Below are 17,728 nucleotides of genomic sequence, written 5' to 3' on the forward strand. Positions count from 1 at the left end.
AAAAATACATTTTTTTGCACATTTGTTGAGACTGTCACTACGTTATGGCATTATGGTTTGAGACAGATAATCTGTGAAAAAATCAAGGTCCTCTGCCTTTTCCCCCGTGCTAACTAGAAACAACCAATCAGAGGTAAGAGGCGGGTCTTAGCGCTGTCAATCACCACTCCATGCTGCAGAGAGCTGCACACCCTGTCATGAATGCTCAGGCTAGTTAGCATGGCCACAATAAACAGTTTCCCTGTTGTTTCTCCACCATTAGCACATATACCAAAGAGTACATGAGGTTGATTGACAGCACTAAGACCATCCTCTTCAGATGGACAGCCATGTCCTGGTGGGTTTTTGTTAACGCACTCTCTTTCCATTTTCACAGGATAGTGAAATATTTAAAGCTTGAAATATTGTTTTACAACTTAACTCGGCTTTAAACGTCTCCATAGGTTTCTCACTGACCTTTCTGCTGTGTTCTTTGGTCTTCATGATGCTGTTTGCTCACAAATACTCTCTAAAACCCCCTGAGCCCTTCACAGAACAGCTGTATTCATACTCAGATTAAATTACAAGTAGGTGGGCTTTATTGGGTTAAGAGGCCTTTTTCATTCAACTGATTGCATTGAATATTAACTAAAGGTAAAAGGGGAAAACAAAAACAGACCATACTCTTCAGATTTTTACTTATTAACAAAATGAGAGGAAAATTGAAAGAAATTGTGAAAGAAATTGCTTAAATTTCTTTCACTAGTACATTATATTAACAAAACTACTTGGATTTTATTACCAGTTCATTCTCCATGCTCATATTTAAGCTTTAGCAAATATTCTGGATTAAATTTGTAAATATTTTGATAAAATATTCCAGAAAGACTTATGCTTGGGGTTAAAATGTCGATTATACCCACCACAACAGCAGCTGTATACACAACTTTAGAAGTACCATGTTGAAAAATTAGTTACTTTTAACAAATTTTTAAAAGTAAGTTTTTGTCAGATTCGAAACTTTTTATGCTACAAACAATTTTGTATGCAAGTCAAAAAGTTTGAATTTTCTATGTATTCTGATAAAATGTTGCAGGAAATACGATGTTTGGGGTTTGCGTGCATTACAACTGCAGCTATAGACGATTATAGAAAGAAGTGCTACATAGAAAAATTTTAAAAAGCATTTTACTTTCTGAATAATTAATTCTACAAATAAACTGAAATTCCTCCAAATTAACATGAATATGCCCAAAGAAAAACTATGATTCTTTCGATTTCTCGTATAATCTGGAGTATTTCCTGCAGGATTTTGAGGAATTGCTCTCGCTGGCTCAGATTAACTTCTCATTGTGACAGTTCATCGGGAAAATATGGTGGCTGTTAGCAAAACAAACCCCCCATCAGGGAGGCGCAGTGGCTGGGGGGCAGTCAGCAGCAGCGCTATGGGAGAATGGAGAGGACAATCAAAGGCTGTTATTTTAATCTGTCCTGCCTCGGAGATTAGCCCTCCACATTGTCTCAATTGTTTTAACTGGGGAGGGAATGAAACGCTCCCTTATTGGGCGATCCTTGGCATAAATCTCTCAAGTTCAATAGTTTCAAAAAACTTGAGCTCCCAGTTGCCCCCCTCTCTTCCCTCATCCCACCTAATCCCAGCTAATACCTTCCTTTCCATTGGCTAATGGCTGAGGGGAGCCTGGGTGAAGGCGTCTTAAATAGTCCGAAGTGAGAATGGTTTCAGGGAAGGAGATTCATGAAGCTGCAGGAAAAGGAGCTGCTACTGCCTGAGGATTTATTTGGGCCTGAATTGGACTGGAGGCTGACTTCTGACTGGAGGAACTCGACTGATCCGAACACAGTCTGGATCTCAGGTAATCTGGTGCTGAATGGTGGGACAGTAATCCAGCTAAATCTGATGTAACCATAATTAAAATACATTTTTTTCACATTTATATTATGTTTATTTATAAATAGTACAACATTTCATTACCCTTTTAAGAGGAGAGATGCATGGTACCAGGTTATAGCAAAATATGCTAATTTCTACAGATTGGTGGGATCAAGTGTGATTTAACAGATTATGACTTGAAGAAAAGCAAGTTTAGTAAAGTGAAAATGAGTTTGGAAAAATGTTTGAATAAGTTAAACCTTTCTAAAACCTACTATTACTACTACAATAATAATATTAATAATGATGCTGTAGCTACATTTTGCTTTTGAAAGACCAATAGGTCTTGTTGTTAACATGTGTTTAACTTATTTATCTTTTTTTAAATTAGTTTTATGTATTACACATCAAAAGCATTTTTAGCCCCACATCTTTGTCTCTTCTATTTTCCAAGTTGTCGTTTTGGGTTTTGTTTTGTTTTTAATTCATAAATGTCTACAATCGAGTGTAAAACAAAGTAAAACTATAATTTGCATATAGATAAGATGCATAATAGATGCATTATGTCAAAAAAACATTTAATTGCTGCTGTTACTGATTATGCTACACGCCCATCTTCCTGGCACAAATCTCTTTTAGCATTTCAGCCACTATGTGCACCAGTAGTCCATCTAACTGTCCAAATATCTTATTGATACCAAGATAATTAATGCATGACACATCAAATATAAAATATTTTTATATTTTTTTATCCATTACAATATTGCACGAACACATATTGAGATGACAAATGTTATTTCATATTTTCTGTAGCTCTAAAATGTATAAAAAACATATACTGTGAGAGCAAGTTATTGTTACTGAAAATATTGTTGGTTTTATCATAAATCTTTGTGGTCCTCTGTGTTTATTTTTTATATTTCTGCCATTAATTACTCACTAACATCTTGAGTTTGCTCAAATGAGAACGATGTTAAAGAAATCCATCAAAATGATCCAGATTTGTTTTCACATTCTTGCCAAATACCATTATTTAAGTATTTTAAGAGTTTTTATGTGCTTCACGTGTAAAATAAAGTTGCTATATAATCAGAATAACTTCCTTTGTTGATGTAGAGTCGCGATGAACTCCTTAAGTTTCTACGGAACCACGGGCAGTGGCGTGTATCCCTTCCACGGTGTGAACTCGGTGCTGTTCGACCTCCGCCACCAGGTGGCGCAGCAGTACCAGGCTTACCCCGCTGCTGCAGCTCCGGCGGCGCACACCTTCTCTGTGGCGGAGAGGCTCGCAGGTAGGTCATCAGGTCCGAATAAAAACAAACATTTCAGGGAAAGGTTCACTGAAGGTTTCAAGTCATCATCACTGATAAAAATACAGAAAAAGAAACAGATTTTAAATGTCAAGTTGAGACCTCTATTACAAATGAGGATTTAGCCTAAATTGAGTATTATTAATAAAAGCTAATCTAAAGTAGCAAAGAAAATATAAAATTACTATAAAGATATGGAGATAGGTAGAATAGCCAAAAGTAAGTGAGGCACTAGTGTAACTTATTTTTATAGAAGTTAACATAAAAAGTAACTGATCACTTACTCAAGTAATGAGTAAGTGATCAAAACATAATTTAATATACAAAACTTACATCATCAGATAGATCAAAATATAAGGTTATGTGGGAATGCAGGTATTTTAAAGAACAAAATTTTGTTTCCAAATCTTTCAATATAAAACTTACAGAACTTTGACAAAAACTTCAGGTGTGTGTTTGTGTCTGATGATTTTTTTTTTTTTTTTTGGTTAAAAAGGGTTTGTTCGTCATTCAGTGAAGTTGTTCACAGTAAATAGAGTATCCAGAAATGTTACGGCAATACTTTATAATAAAGTTACTCAAGTGAAAGTAAAAAGTAGAGATCCAAGACATTAGAGAAATAAGAGTACAGGTATTTGGTGAAAAAGCTACTCAACTGATCAAAACATCAATCATCTAATATTTAAAATCACATCATTAGACAGACCAAAACATAAAGTTATCTGAAAATGTTGGCATACTAAAGATCAAAATGAAAATAATTCATAAAACAAAACAAAATCATGCAAGTGAAACATTTTTCCAAATCAATTGGATTTGGAATCCAATAAAAACTAGGAATAGTTTTTATTCCTATATAAAAACTTGTGTTTGGTGTTTGTGTCTGGTGACGTTTTGGTTAAAACAAACTTTTATTTACTCAGTGAAGTTACTCACAGTGAGTCGAGAATCCAGAAATTTTACTCAACAGTAGCGGTACGTCGTGATAAAGTGACTTAAGTGAGGGTCTAATGTAATAAAAAGCTACTCGAGTAGAAGTATCTTAGTAAATGTAACTGAACTAATGAGGCCTGTTTGTGTTTTGTCCTGTCAGAGCTGATCCTGGAGGCTCGCTATGGCAACCAGCAGAAGCAGCGACGCAGCCGCACCGCATTCACAGTGCCGCAGCTGCAGGCTCTGGAGGAGGCCTTCCAGCAGACGCAGTACCCAGATGTCAGCATGAGGGAGAGGCTGGCCATGTGCATCAACCTGCCTGAGGCGCGCATTCAGGTGGCACCACCCTTAACGTGACTCATGCTGACGTCACTGTGCAAAAGTCCTGAGTCATTCCCCGTTTTCTTATGTTTTAGTTGAACTTTCTGGGTCTAATCAGTTGTCAAAGCTTCCTGGAAATCCTTCTGTTTTATGTTTAACACCTGAAAAATGTTATAAGAATGTTTTGGTTTTGATGTTGTTTGTTTGTTTGAGTCCTTAACTTTGACATATGAATCATTCAGGTATAAAAAGTCTGACATACTCAAAATAAAGATAAGATAAGATAAGATAAGATGGATGGACGGACGGATGGACGGACAGATGGATTTTTATTAAACCGTCCATGCTTAACATGTCTTTCATATTTGATATAAACAAAAATGAGTCAATGGAACAAATTTGAATACTTTATAATTTCTTAAAATGTCCTAAAACGTATGTTGAACTTAAACTTAAGAGTTATTACTTCAAAAATTTATTTCTGAGTTACTTTAATTAATGGGAATGAGTTACCACAATATTTTCTTAGTTTTTAGTTCTTTCAACTTATTTCTGTTCTTAAGATGCACTGTTAGGTTTTACAGTGTACAGATAACATAAAACCAAGCAAATAAACAGATTTAAATTACTTAAGAGGTCAATTGCAAGCAGACTCAGGGCTGGCCAATAAATCAATAATAACCTGTATCAGGGCAGATGCATGATCAATACCAATAGATAATATGTCTGATAGAATATTCAATCATTTCACTGAAGTCCGATCCAGAGGAAAAACTTTAACCGCTCAATTTCTCTCAGCTTGCTAAGCTAGCTTGGTGGGGTCAATTTACTCACTCGCTCTCTGGTTACCTAGCAACTCACTCGTTCTATGGTTACCTAGCAACAACTTATTAGGCAACTTGCACAGTCCAATGTTCCGCCATTGTGCCTAATTGCTTAAAAATATATATTTTTAAAAAGAGTGTGAAGTGAAAATGTGGCTAAAACAGGATTGTTACCAGTTTGTCAGTGTTTCAGATATTTTAAACAACAAAAACAATTGTCAAAATTATCGATATTGACTGATATGAAGCACTTTTTTTGATATGTTTTTCAGCCATATCGTCCAGACCCAAAACTAAATTGGACTGCTAACATTTTAATCACTAATTCTGTCCTAAGTGTAAATATTCTTTCTCTCTCTGTGCTGGTTTTTTGTGCAGGTGTGGTTCAAAAACAGGAGGGCAAAGTACCGTAAAGGCCAGAGAAGCTCCTCTCTTCCACGGGACTCCTGTCGGGACGAAACTCTGCAGAGCAGCAAAAAGTCACCGGAGGAAGTGAAGACAGAAGACAAACAGGACGTCATCACATCACACGCTGAAAGCCAAGCCTCTTCACGTTTCTGTCCTCGGTTCACTCCCACTGTGGATAAAAACCAGGATGCTAACCCTGACCTGTCGCGGTTTGCTCCTTCACTGCCGTCCGCGCCGCTTCTCTCCTTCTCGGCTGCAGATCGTTTCTGTCGCCCGCCTCAGCAGCCGCTTCTGTCCGCTGAGTTTCCACTTCCTCCGTTGTTCTGGCCGCTCATACAGCAACACTTCTCCATCTCAGGGAATCCTTCATCTGCTACCAAAAATGGCAGCCTCCCTCTTCAGACTAATTGCTCCACTAAAGTGTTGGGCCATCCTGACCTGTAGGATTCAAACCCTCTGAACTCGTCTTGAATTTGATCCATTTCACCTTGAAATTACCATCCAATCTTCACTCAGATTGGATGAAGAACATCTGTGAACATAATTTTAAAGTCTTGCAACAGATTGTCATTTGGATTTAAGTCTGGACTGTGACTAGAACAGGGGTGTCCAAACTTTTTAGGCTGAGGTCCGAACTCCCCAAGCTGAAAGTATCCAGGGGGGCCAAAATTTTACTTTATTTCATTTCCACAATTAAAAATGCAAAAATATTATTGTGAATGCTTTCTCTTTTACCTACACAACAATAAATAAAACATGTAATATTTTACATTTGCCTCAATGTTTACAGTTATTTAAAATATTGGATTTATTACTTTCCATTTTTTTAAGACAATAAAATGTTTTTAGTTTATTCCCAGAGACGAAAGTAAGAAATTTCCTTTACAACCTTTCCTGTATGTAGGCTAATGTAATGGAATGGGTGTGCCAAAGTCTGATTTTGAATAAAAACATGCTGGAGGTTCATGGCACAACTAATAACATAATAATAATTAATAATGTCAACTCAAGAAAAATTCTGTTGTAGTTCATATTTTTTGTTTAAGAAGATATGAACTTGGCACAGAAAATCTCATCCTAAAAAAGTTACAAAAAGTTTTGGATAGCCAAATTTGTGCTGTTCTTGAACTGCAGTAAGGGGCCACACAAAATTAACCCAAGGCCACAAATGGCCCGCGCCCGCGGGCCGCACTTTGGTCACCCATGGACTGGGTCATTGCAGCAAATGCATCAACTTTGACTTAAATTATTCCTTTGTTACTCTGGCTGTGTTTTTAGACAAGATGTCTGCAACCTGAGCCTCCAGAGACACAAGTACCTATTTGACTCTTTGCTAACTGAGGAGTTTAAATATAAATATAAGTACAACTGCAGGTTTTAGCATATTTTTATAAAATTATTTTATTGAATTTCCACAATAGAATGGTAAACTTGATGTAATTTACTTTTACTTACACTTGGGACTCTTATTTTCCGTTTATTTTAGCCAACAGCTAGAAATATTTCAGCGGTGTAATACGGTTTCAAATGTAGATATGAAAATGTTTAAGAAAGGCTTACTTTTAAGTGACTCAGCGCTGCAGCATGAAGGCGTAAAATTAAACAAATCCACCTCTTTTCTGTTGTTTAAGCTTTGTGAGCCTTAGCAGTTCTGATAGTAAAACTGGTTTCAGCATGCTAAAAAAAAAAACCTCTGCAGTTTGTTTTGACAAACTCAACTAACTAACAGTTGCCATGTGAGAAAATCTATTTCTGAAACACATTATTTTAAAATGTAAGATTAGACTGATCATTGTCACAATAATAATGCAAGACAATATCATAAGTTATCAAGATATGCCAGGATTTCTTATTTCAATAAATAAGAAACATGGTTCATTAAAAAAAATCAGAAAATATGCATGCATGTTTAAAAAACAAGATGGAAAAATTATTCAAGGGATGAACAAACTTATTGTTTAGATTAATACACTAAAAACACATTTTGTGCTTACTGCTCCATATTTTTTTGATAAAAGTGAAATGTGCATCACAAAAATAACTTTTTAATTATTTGTCTAAATATACACCATTTAAATTAAACTCTAGTATTATCACAATAGTTTAAAAAAAATTTTCTTTCATGTTTCCATTCATTCGTATTCCTTTGATACGTGGAATTAAAAGCACATATTTGCCAACTAAACCCAACCAGTTTAGAGCAGCTCCTGCGTATTTCTGATGTTTTGTCGTATTCTCCAAACCAGTTGAGTTAGTTTGTTTGCGTAACGTCGTGCAGAGAGAATAAGCGTGACGCTGCGCAGCTGAGGGAAGCTTAAAGAGACCACAGTGAAATCATATCGACGCTGAAGTTGGCGTCCGATTTGAGGCTTCCGACTCAGCACTTGTGTAAAGGGAGATTTCGCCTTTTAATTAGCCTAGCTCAAAATCTAAACTATTTAAGATGGTAAGACATGAGCTGAGTTGTTTTACACTAAATGCAGAATCTTTAAAACAATGTTTGTGGTTCTTTCAAATATTATTCTAGTTGAAAATCAATATTAAAAACATAAATATTTAATAATTTTTGGTGTTTTTGAATTAAAACCTGCTTGAATTATCTGCTTAGAGACAAGTAGACAAGTCAAATCTTCACAGCACACAGATGATGTAGGAGACTATACATTTACTCTTTTTATTCCTTAATGAATCAAACTGCGTTATTAAGCCATTATGTTTTGAGGCTTACCTTTCTTGTCTTTAAGACTATTGTCAAGTCAGCAGGTATTTATGTCAGGATTGTTTTAGGCGTAACATTTCTTTAACATAAATATTGTTCTAATTTTCTGAGAAACTGAATTTTGACTTTTCAGTAAGCCAAAACAAAGCAATTATATTTAAACCTAACAGAGATAAAAGCCTGAAATATATCAATCTGTGTGAAAACATTTGTTTTTTCAGTTTGAAGTAAATTACTAATATAAATTATGTTTTCTAATTTGCAGTGATGTGCCCAATAGAGCTTTGTATTCTAGTCACTTTTTATTGTTAAAACAAAATCTCATTACATACATACTGTACATTACCGACAGACACATAAAGTATCCAAAAGAGAAATTAAATGTTGCCATAACTAATCTTATCTACATCTCTTCAAAATGTCATTGTGGATGGTGATGCTGTGACCTGGAAGAATCTCCAGTAGCAGTCAGTCTTACAATGATTCTGAAGAGGTCTCTGACTAAAGACTGTTGCTGTGACAGTCTCATGACTGTCATAACATGCTAACAGCTCAAAATCAGGCAGCAGCGATGATATTTCACAGCAACATGTCCTGGACACCATCAGTTGTTGCTAAGAACTGCTAATCCACCTAATTTGCTTTTGCTACTCTTCTTTAAATCTCTGTGTTGTCTTATGGTTAGAAAGCTGGGGTTGGTGGAATGATCCTTACCCATTGTGATCAATAGGAGAGATGGATTGGGTTTTGGGTGGTAGTTTAGGAATTATTTGAGCTTTGTAGATGCTAATTAGGTGCCCCAAGTTGTAAAATTAATATTGGTACCATTGATGTATTTTTGACAACTATCCAAAACTTAAGAAGTAAAAGAAAAAACCCTTCTAGTTGGACAGAACCTAAAATCAGAGGGAATAAATGTCCAAACACTCAACACCTCAACCAAACCAAATTATGAAGAAAAATGTACAAAACAATAAATCAGAATGAACAGAGCTAGAAACATGCTGCTAGCTTATGAAAATCATGATGTTTATAAAATCAATTTAAAGTTCTAGTTGTACCAAAAACAAATAAATATATTTTAGGGAATTGAACTATACAAATGAAGCTATAAAAATAGAAATTATACTTCTATTTTAAGTCCCCTGTTCCATTGTCTCATGCCTTATGTGTGTTTTTGGAAGGCTACATTGAACAGTGAATCAGAAATTATGTACAATAAATAGCAAAACCATTTAAAAAAAACTGCCACGACATGTTCTGTTACAGATGTCAAGCTAAATTGAATTCGAGTTGGGTGTATTTTTTTTTAGAAAATCTTGCCTGGTTAGCTTTAAATCGGGTGGAATAGTCCTTTACCAAATAGGAAACTAAAAATCAGACACCAACTTCATCACTGTGAAATCATAGCAACTTGGGGACAAGAGGAGCTAAACGGGAAAGAAGCCAACGATCGAACAACCATGACTTCGACTGGGTTTCGATAGCTGAAAATTACAAGGTAACACGCTGTATTTTGACGACTAAAGTTGTTTTATGGAGGGCGAGTGTTTTGTGACCCAGTGTCTCCGTTTGTGAGCGTTCCGGTTCGGCGTTCCGTGAGCTAGTTTGCTAAAATGTCTCTGAGATCCAGGCTGCGCCGCTTGGTGAGCAGTTTCGGCTGGTAGGATTAAGGAGTTGCCCGGTAGTGCTGTGGGTAAGATCCGTAGTCGAAGTTTGAGCCGTGAAACTACATTTTCAGGTGAATAAATTGTTTTTTTTTTTAGTTTCTTAACGTTTCCACAGTATCTTGTCGTATTTCTCGCGACGTCGTTTGGGACGTTGTTATTTTTCAGTTATAAAGCATTAACTAACTAGCTCGATAGCATTGGGTATGTCAGTCAATGAATATTTTATGCCCCTTCTTGCTTCTACTTGCTCACTTTGGTCACTAACATTTAGGTAAGCTGTGGTGGTTTTCCTAAGTTATCAGTGTAGCTAACGTAAGAAGGTTAGCTGTTTCTATTTTTTTTTTAACAGACGTTGGGCCAAAATTCACGGTGTTTTTGTGGTTGCTAGCTCTTCTTAGCCCTTTTCATATGTTAAAAATCGTGTAAACATTGAAAATAAACGACATTACCACAATAACAAAGAATTGCTGCTGAAATTATATGTCGTAGACTACAGTTTCGTAGTAAGAAATTAGCAGCGACTGAGCGATTTGAAGCTAACCATTTAGCATCGTACTATCTGGCCTTGTCCGTGGTTAACGCTAGGTTTTCGTATCGCTGAAGCCTCACTTGTTGTTTTTGAGATATTTTTAAAGTACAATTTTCTGTTATTATTGAGTTTCGAAAGGTGGTGTCGAGAATAAAGTCGAGCATTTGGGATTACGTGAAGCTAAAGCTAAATGACAGCTGTTAGACGCGCTTCGGAAGCTTGTTAGCCATTAGCTTCCCTAAACATAGGCTAAAAGGCCAGTGTGTATGTTAGTAGAAATGTTAGCAAAATGTTCAAAATATATGTCAAAAACATTTTACATGAGATGTTATTATTAGAATAACTTCTCTTGATCCCAAGCGCTTGTATGTAGGAGAAAAAAGGGGGAAAGTCGCAGCATATTAGGATAAGAAATAATCTTGTTTTATGTCCCTCGGGTTATAATAAACACTTGTGACTCAAAAATAAATGTTCATCACATAATTTGCGTTATTTTATTTAATCAGTTTCTTTTTCGATTGTAGAAGTAAAATTTTCAGCAAATATTAATTGAGTTTTATACATTTTAGTGGTTCGAATACAGATTAACTGTGTTATTATCTAGATCTACAGCAGTTTGTAGTTGGATTTAAAAACTTTAAGTCTTTCTGCCCAACCATCCATCAGTCCAATGGACTTTACGTTTTTCCATACATCCATTATTTATGTTTTCTGTCCTTCCTGGTTTTTGCAAGTTCCTTATTTAAAACAGATGTTAGTCTTTGCGGTAGTGCTAGGTCGATTTCCAATGTGAGTATTGATACATATTAAGGCATGTTTGGTGTTCTAGCTATTAAAATGCACAATTATAAGGATATGTAGAGGTTGGCTTAAGTATTTGTAGATTTTAGTTATTTTTGGGCAAACATATTTTGTTTGAGCTATTATTTGCTCAGGTCATTGCATACGTTTTGAATATATTGAATTTTGTTTTCTTTGTGCTTTATATAGGTACCGTCAAACATTTCCTGACCTATTTTGAGTGTTGGCTTTATGCTTTCTACAGGGATTCTCAAAACTAACCGCAATAGAAAGCATTTTTGGAGATGTGGGCACAGTAGTTACTATCGCAAATCAAGGAACTGGAATCAAAACCATTGTTGCAAACTCACTGAATGTAGCAAACATAATGCCATCATCATGCAAAAGAAAATCCTGGTGTTTAGTACCAACTGGATCCTCTTTGTTTACATTAGTAGTACATTGCTACCATCATTTTCAACAGAGTTATGTCAAAACAAATAATTCACTCTGAGGAATCTTTTAAAAAACATTAAAATAATACAAATATTGTGCATTGACTAAAGAAATCAGCCAGTTAAAGCATTTTAAAATTCATAAAAATCACAAAATCCCACCCCCTCAAAATTTTCTGCAAATATATCAATAATCGGCATAATTTGATGTACTTTAAATTTATATTGCATTCAGAATCATAAGATGCAGAAATGGGGAATAATATTGAAATTTTCTTCACTTTAATCTTTCATTTTATGTTGGGATCAAAACAGCCACCTCTATCAGAAAACCTGTAGCAGATTATAGTTTTTAGAAGAGAAACTCGCCTCACCAGGTCAGACCTCAAAGAAAGTATCAGCCAAGAGAAACTTTTTTTTTTTTGTTGCTATATTTGTAATAAAAAATTTAGTTGCTCACTAAAACATGGCTAGTAATATGTAAAATAACACTATATCACGATGAAACCTGGACAGTTTTAGGTTATGATTGTATTTGTTAAATCCAGACATCTTGAATTTAGACCTTCAAGTTGTCTAAGGTCTATAAAATAAGCTAGTTATTCAAATTGCTTTGAATGCATTTGAAGGAAACTGTTTCAGAACTTTTCTTTTATTATTAGAAAAATAAACATCCATTCAAATTCATGCAGAAATGATCAAAAATGTTAATGGTTAGCTAAAACAAGCTAAAAACGAACTTCAGCAATCAACAAACTCTAATGGCAACTATGAGCTCATTGCTAGACTTTATCACCAAGATGTTGGCAACCGGGTGATCATTGATACTGTTGTACTTATATTTATCATTTTAGAAATTATCTTCCGTGTACCTGACCAGATTAGTTGAAAATAATCTTAACTTTAGTCACTGTTTCTAAATTGTGGTTTGGAGATTTATCAATTAATAGTTTTTATTTTCAAAAATGGTGTTTCATTGCTGCAGACATTTAAACGCTGATCTAATATATTTTAATAACCTGGTATCAAAGCTGTGCGGTTCATATCCTGTAATGACCAGAAACAGAAGTAATGAGACTGACACATTTTACACGGGACAAGTTTTTACAACCTTTACAACTTTGCCAATAATCTCTAAACATTTCCTAAATTATGATTTAAAAAAAAAAGCTGTTATTATCAAGTTCTTTACAGAGATAAACAGTGTTCCCAGCAGTTTCCTTTTTGACTCAAAGTGTCTGCGCTGATTATAAACTGTCTTTATTTTACCATGTGGCTTTTTTATGTGTTTATTTTAGATGCGATCTGCAAGACTAGATCTAACACCAAGACTAATTTAATCCAATGTGTAGTGTTCAACCGGCACTCATTTGAACAAAAACTCCCGGTGAAAAATAAACAGTTTCTGAAATTAGCCTTTATTTAAGTGGTGTATAAATTAGGTGATTGAAAGCCTTTTATTGTGACCAATTGTTAGTTTGTTCATTTTACTGATTTAAACATCTACTGATTTAAACTGTAAATCAGTAGATGTGCCTCTGATTAGAAGAAAAACACGGAATATTAGATTAAAACCAGTACATTTGTCCAATTTTCCATTCAGTAAGTTATATTAAAAATGTTTATTATAAGCCTTCTGACACATTTCTACTTACGGAGTAATGTTAAGAAGAAAAATGTTTTATTTCAGTGAGAACATATTAGTACTAAATTGTTTCTAAAAGCAATTCTTCTGCTAACCTAGAAAGCTTCTCTACCGTTTGCTCCTCTGTGTCACTTTTATTGTCACTTTACTAAATCAGATTAGTTGAACATTTTATTACTCTATTTTTCATTTCACATACATTTAATTGCTTTCATTAAAGCGCATTACTCATTCATTTTGAGCATGCCCCCAATCCATTTGATATCTTATTTTGAAATGATAAACGGTGATTATTTTATTGCAGTGATGTAAAATAATCATCATTATAATAATCATCTTTATATCATCTGGTTTAATTTGATTTGAAATGAGCTCTTTTTCATTTTTTTTAAGTCCTCTTATCAATTGGTCATGTGAGCAGATCAGGTATTTTCATCTTACTTCCTTCTGCAAGTATCAGTCGTGTGTTACACAACAAAGAAGACATGGCAGAGTAATGACTGCGAGTCCTTTCTGTTCCCCAGGTGTGAAAACGGCAGCAGTAAAGAACTGTTGACCTTCACAGGTTTGCTGTGGACGTTTCTGTGAATCCTTAAAACATTTCAGACGTCAGTAATCCTACTAATTGCAATAAAACAAGGTGCCATATTTGATTTGGAGTTTGACAAACTGTGGCGTTGTTTACTGGAGGGCTTACTTTTTGTCTCCCAGATGTAACTGAGTTATCCGTAGACTAGACGGTATCCGAATGCATCAAATTGGATGCTTTCCTGTGATGCAAATTATGAAAAGAAATGAGGCATTACATCAGTCATTGATCTGTGTAAGTGCCTTTCCATAGAGAAGAGTCACTGTCCGTGGCTTTTGCGTGCATTACCTGTGCTCCTGATCAGCAGAAGCATCTCAGATCATAGACACAGTGGAGCTAGTGATGTGATCCGAATACTGTTACCTACAGAAAACTGTAGGTAACAGTAGGTAAAAGATGTAGGTAAAAGATGGTTGAGATTAATATTGCAACTTCCTGCTCTAACTCCTTAGAGCTCATCTAAAAATGTTTGCACTTTTTATTAATGTTCAAGTGCAAATTTGTATTTTTATTTTCACAATTTTTACTCCAAAGTGCTCATTTTGAATTACTTAGAAAGTCACCTAAGAGTGAAAATGTTTCTTAGTTGTCAAAATGAAAGTATATCTATTTTTGTTAGTTATATGTTACACACGTTATATGGAATTTTACTGAATAGAGTTTAATTGCATAAAAAAAATCTGTCTGATGTTCTGTGGAATATTTCAGCTTGTATTGATTGCTTTATTGAATTTGCTTTGCACCAGTAAGCACTAAGCTCTTATTTCAGCAGTAGTACAAAGCAGCCACAGTCAGCATAATTTGATATTGAAGTAAAAAGTAAAAAAAAAAACAAATTCCTGAAAAAATGATCTGAACGACTTAAGAACCGGTCATGGTTAACCAGATTCTCACGTGTTTTGTAGTAATTTATAGTTTGTGTTTTAGGTTAAACATTTTTTTTTTACTATTTCTTATTTTAAAATTATTCAATTTAATAAAATGTGCTTATGTTGAATGAATCAATACATCAAAATGGATTTCTATAGTACCTTTCATTAGAATGTGGAGCCTTTAAAGGTGAAAAGCAGAACCAATTTCCCTGCAAATGGCAAACAAAGTAGACATGTTCTTTTGAGATTCTCACCTTGAGTAATAATTGTACTTCTTCACATTAGTATGTTAGTAACAGAATAATTTAACCTCAATAATTTTTGTTAGAAATCACTTGCCAACCGCCTCTTAGTTTAGAATCAGTAGTTTCTGTACAGCTTCACCTTAACATAAGTACTTTATGTTGGTCTTTTAGTATCCAGATATAGACTATTCAAACATTTTATTTCTTAAGGTAAGTTTTAAGAGGTTTCTAGCAAAAAGTGATCTGTAGCCCCAATCTATAGTCTATAGTTTGTGTCCAGGATGTGTGGGGTTTGCAGAGAACAAGACAGCAAGTATGAAGGAGCATTTTTAGCAACTTTTAAGCATAATTGTAAAAAAAATTTCAATATATATGTATGGGTACTGAAAAAATAAATTTTTAAAGATTTTTAGGAAATTGTGAAAAATTTTAAAATTAATTTAAAATGTTTTTTTTTTCATAATGTATTTACATAATGTATTTTTTAATTAAAAAAATTCACAAGCATGATGTTGGGAAGCTACTCTCATTCAAAGTGTTCAACATTAGTAAATGTAAATATAACAATTAGTGATATAACATTTATAATACAAGTGTGAAATTAGAGGTAATTTAAATATAAAACAAATAAAAAGGCAAACAAATATAGTAAAAAAATAAATAAAAATGGTTATCCAAAGCCTAAAATCTCGCCCCAAATATAAATGTACATTTAAAAAAAAACTCAATAAAAATATTTTCTTAATTCAAAAATAAACGGTATTGTAAATTTACCAAAAAAAAAAAAAATCCTTAAATATTTAAAAGATGCGTCTTTGGTTTACATTTAAAAACTGGAACAGTTTCAGCCTTCCTCGGCTCCTCGGGGACACGAGGGACCCTCGGAGGAGGGTGCTGTTGTAAGTCGCGGCGCCGTCATACGCTTTAGTGACAGCTGACATACTGGGAAACGGTAGATCTCATTCACCAAAACTTTAATGCCCCAGGAATGTAGGCATGTTTGCATGGCTCACTGAAAATTTGCCTCACAAACTAAACGGTGGGGATTTTTCTTTTTTCATCTCACTCAAAGTTATGCATCAACCTGCTGATGGGGAAAAATGCAAATGCTCATACTTTCCAGTTTCATGTGATCGGTGAAGAGTATGTACAGGAGCAATGGATTATTTTTTTTCCCATTTTTTTAAAGGAAGATTAATAACTTTGAGTTCAGATAACCTTTATGTTTAAGCCACCTATAATGACGTGGGCTGTTGCAAGCTCTTAAAAACATTTTCTCAATCTATAAACTCATTAGTCTGTGTTTTGTTTTGTTTTTCAGACAGGCTGACATCAGTCCCAGCTGTTCCCGGTTTTGCTGTTCCTTGGACCTTTGGGTTGAGTCCGGTCGTAGCCGTGCAACATGGAACCTCTCCACTGCGTGAATGAAGGCTGACCAGAAGGAAGGCGGCTGTCCAAATGACGTTCCCAAGTGGCCTTGTGGAAGCAGTAGCTGCGTGTTGGAGTGCTTTTTCATGATTACCGTTGTATGTGTGTCAGCGGGAACAGCTTAGCGAAACCCGACGTTTTCATCGGGCCGGGGAATGAGACTGGAGTCAAGAAATCCACAAGAAAGAAGCTCCTGTTTATAACCAACATTCTCGAAAAGCTGTATGATTGACACACAGGCCACTTCAGCTGCGGTGTTGGCTCGTTTAAGTGTGCGCGGGATTTTTTAACAGCAACGCCTCTCCTCTGTTCTGTGATATCAGTCTCTCTCTTTAAAGTAGTACCCTCCATTACTGTTGTTGGAGTTTCTATGGTTTGCATGGCTGGAGAATAACCGTGGAGAGGCCAGGGTATCACAAGCTTATGGATTTTGATAAGAGAGGGGGCAAAGGAGAGACAGAGGAAGGCAAAAAGATGTCTAAGTCGACGGCCAACAGGACTGGCGGCAGGGGTACAGGGACCAATTCTGGAGTTCTAATGGTTGGCCCGAACTTTCGTGTGGGCAAAAAAATCGGCTGCGGTAACTTTGGAGAGCTGAGGTTAGGCAAAAACCTCTACACTAATGAATATGTGGCCATCAAATTGGTAAGTGCTCATCTTTTGAAACTTTTCAGTCAGTTGCTGTTACTCTGTCTGCATAGTTTGCATCCCATGTTACAAATGTTTCTTTGCTAATTTTATTAGCCTGAAGGTGTTTTTGATTTTAAAAAGGTGTTTTTAAGTGACGCAGAGAAACAGGAAGTGAATAGAGTCCGCCTTTTTCCCACATCTGGACCTCATGAGCGTTTCTGCCTCTGTTATGGCAAAGAAGAGGGCGAAAAAACTCACAGTACACCGCCTAAATCCAATAATTTATAAAGTTAATTTCAGATTAAACTGTTCTGATAAATGTATTCTTATATATTCTTATCCAGACTACATCAAACTACATTTCCATACTTTGGGACACATTTGAGGGACCTTGTTTTAGAAATTTAGACTTTTCTTAAACTGTTCAGTATCTGTGATGTTTATTTTGGTGAAACCACATGAAATGTCGAGGCTTGTTGGCTTTCTGATTACCCAACATT

The 17,728-nt window shown here is 35.2% G+C and overlaps 2 protein-coding genes across 7 annotated transcripts in view; both read left to right on the forward strand.

Moving 5' to 3' along the window:
* Positions 1–802: 802 nt before the first annotated feature.
* On the forward strand, positions 803–6,435 carry dmbx2 (diencephalon/mesencephalon homeobox 2). Of its 2 annotated transcripts, XM_032573183.1 has the most exons (4): positions 803–1,853; positions 2,987–3,162; positions 4,274–4,449; positions 5,637–6,435. In XM_032573183.1, exons 2-4 carry the CDS (start codon positions 2,994–2,996, stop codon positions 6,108–6,110), a joined length of 819 nt encoding a protein of 272 aa, XP_032429074.1. In that variant the 5' UTR covers positions 803–1,853; positions 2,987–2,993; the 3' UTR covers positions 6,111–6,435. The 2 variants fall into 2 exon arrangements, with proteins under 2 accessions (XP_032429074.1, XP_032429075.1); XM_032573184.1 differs by lacking the exon at positions 803–1,853 and having other exon boundaries at positions 1,869–3,162.
* Positions 6,436–9,783: 3,348 nt separating this feature from the next.
* Positions 9,784–17,728, forward strand: part of csnk1g2b (casein kinase 1, gamma 2b) — a 46,826-nt gene continuing 38,881 nt past the window's right edge. For 4 of the 5 annotated variants that reach the window (XM_032573052.1, XM_032573055.1, XM_032573054.1 and 1 more), the window contains exons 1-2: positions 9,784–9,886; positions 16,492–17,243. In XM_032573052.1, the coding sequence (XP_032428943.1) occupies positions 17,022–17,243 (222 nt within the window). In that variant the 5' untranslated portion in view covers positions 9,784–9,886; positions 16,492–17,021. Of the gene's footprint in view, positions 9,887–10,028; positions 10,127–16,491; positions 17,244–17,728 lie in introns of those variants that run through there. The other variant, XM_032573053.1, reaches the window with a different exon arrangement.

This window comes from Xiphophorus hellerii, chromosome 9 (assembly GCF_003331165.1).
Source record: "Xiphophorus hellerii strain 12219 chromosome 9, Xiphophorus_hellerii-4.1, whole genome shotgun sequence".
NCBI lineage: Eukaryota > Metazoa > Chordata > Actinopteri > Cyprinodontiformes > Poeciliidae > Xiphophorus > Xiphophorus hellerii.

What these genes read in the sequence shown, in the direction of transcription:
- dmbx2 (XM_032573183.1), top strand. Translation starts at nt 2,994, where the DNA reads ATGAACTCCTTAAGTTTCTACGGAACCACGGGCAGTGGCGTGTATCCC. An exon ending in TGTGGCGGAGAGGCTCGCAG is followed by an intron (nt 3,163 to 4,273) that starts GTAGGTCATCAG and finishes TTGTCCTGTCAG; the next exon opens with AGCTGATCCTGGAGGCTCGC. An exon ending in TGCCTGAGGCGCGCATTCAG is followed by an intron (nt 4,450 to 5,636) that starts GTGGCACCACCC and finishes TTTTTTGTGCAG; the next exon opens with GTGTGGTTCAAAAACAGGAG.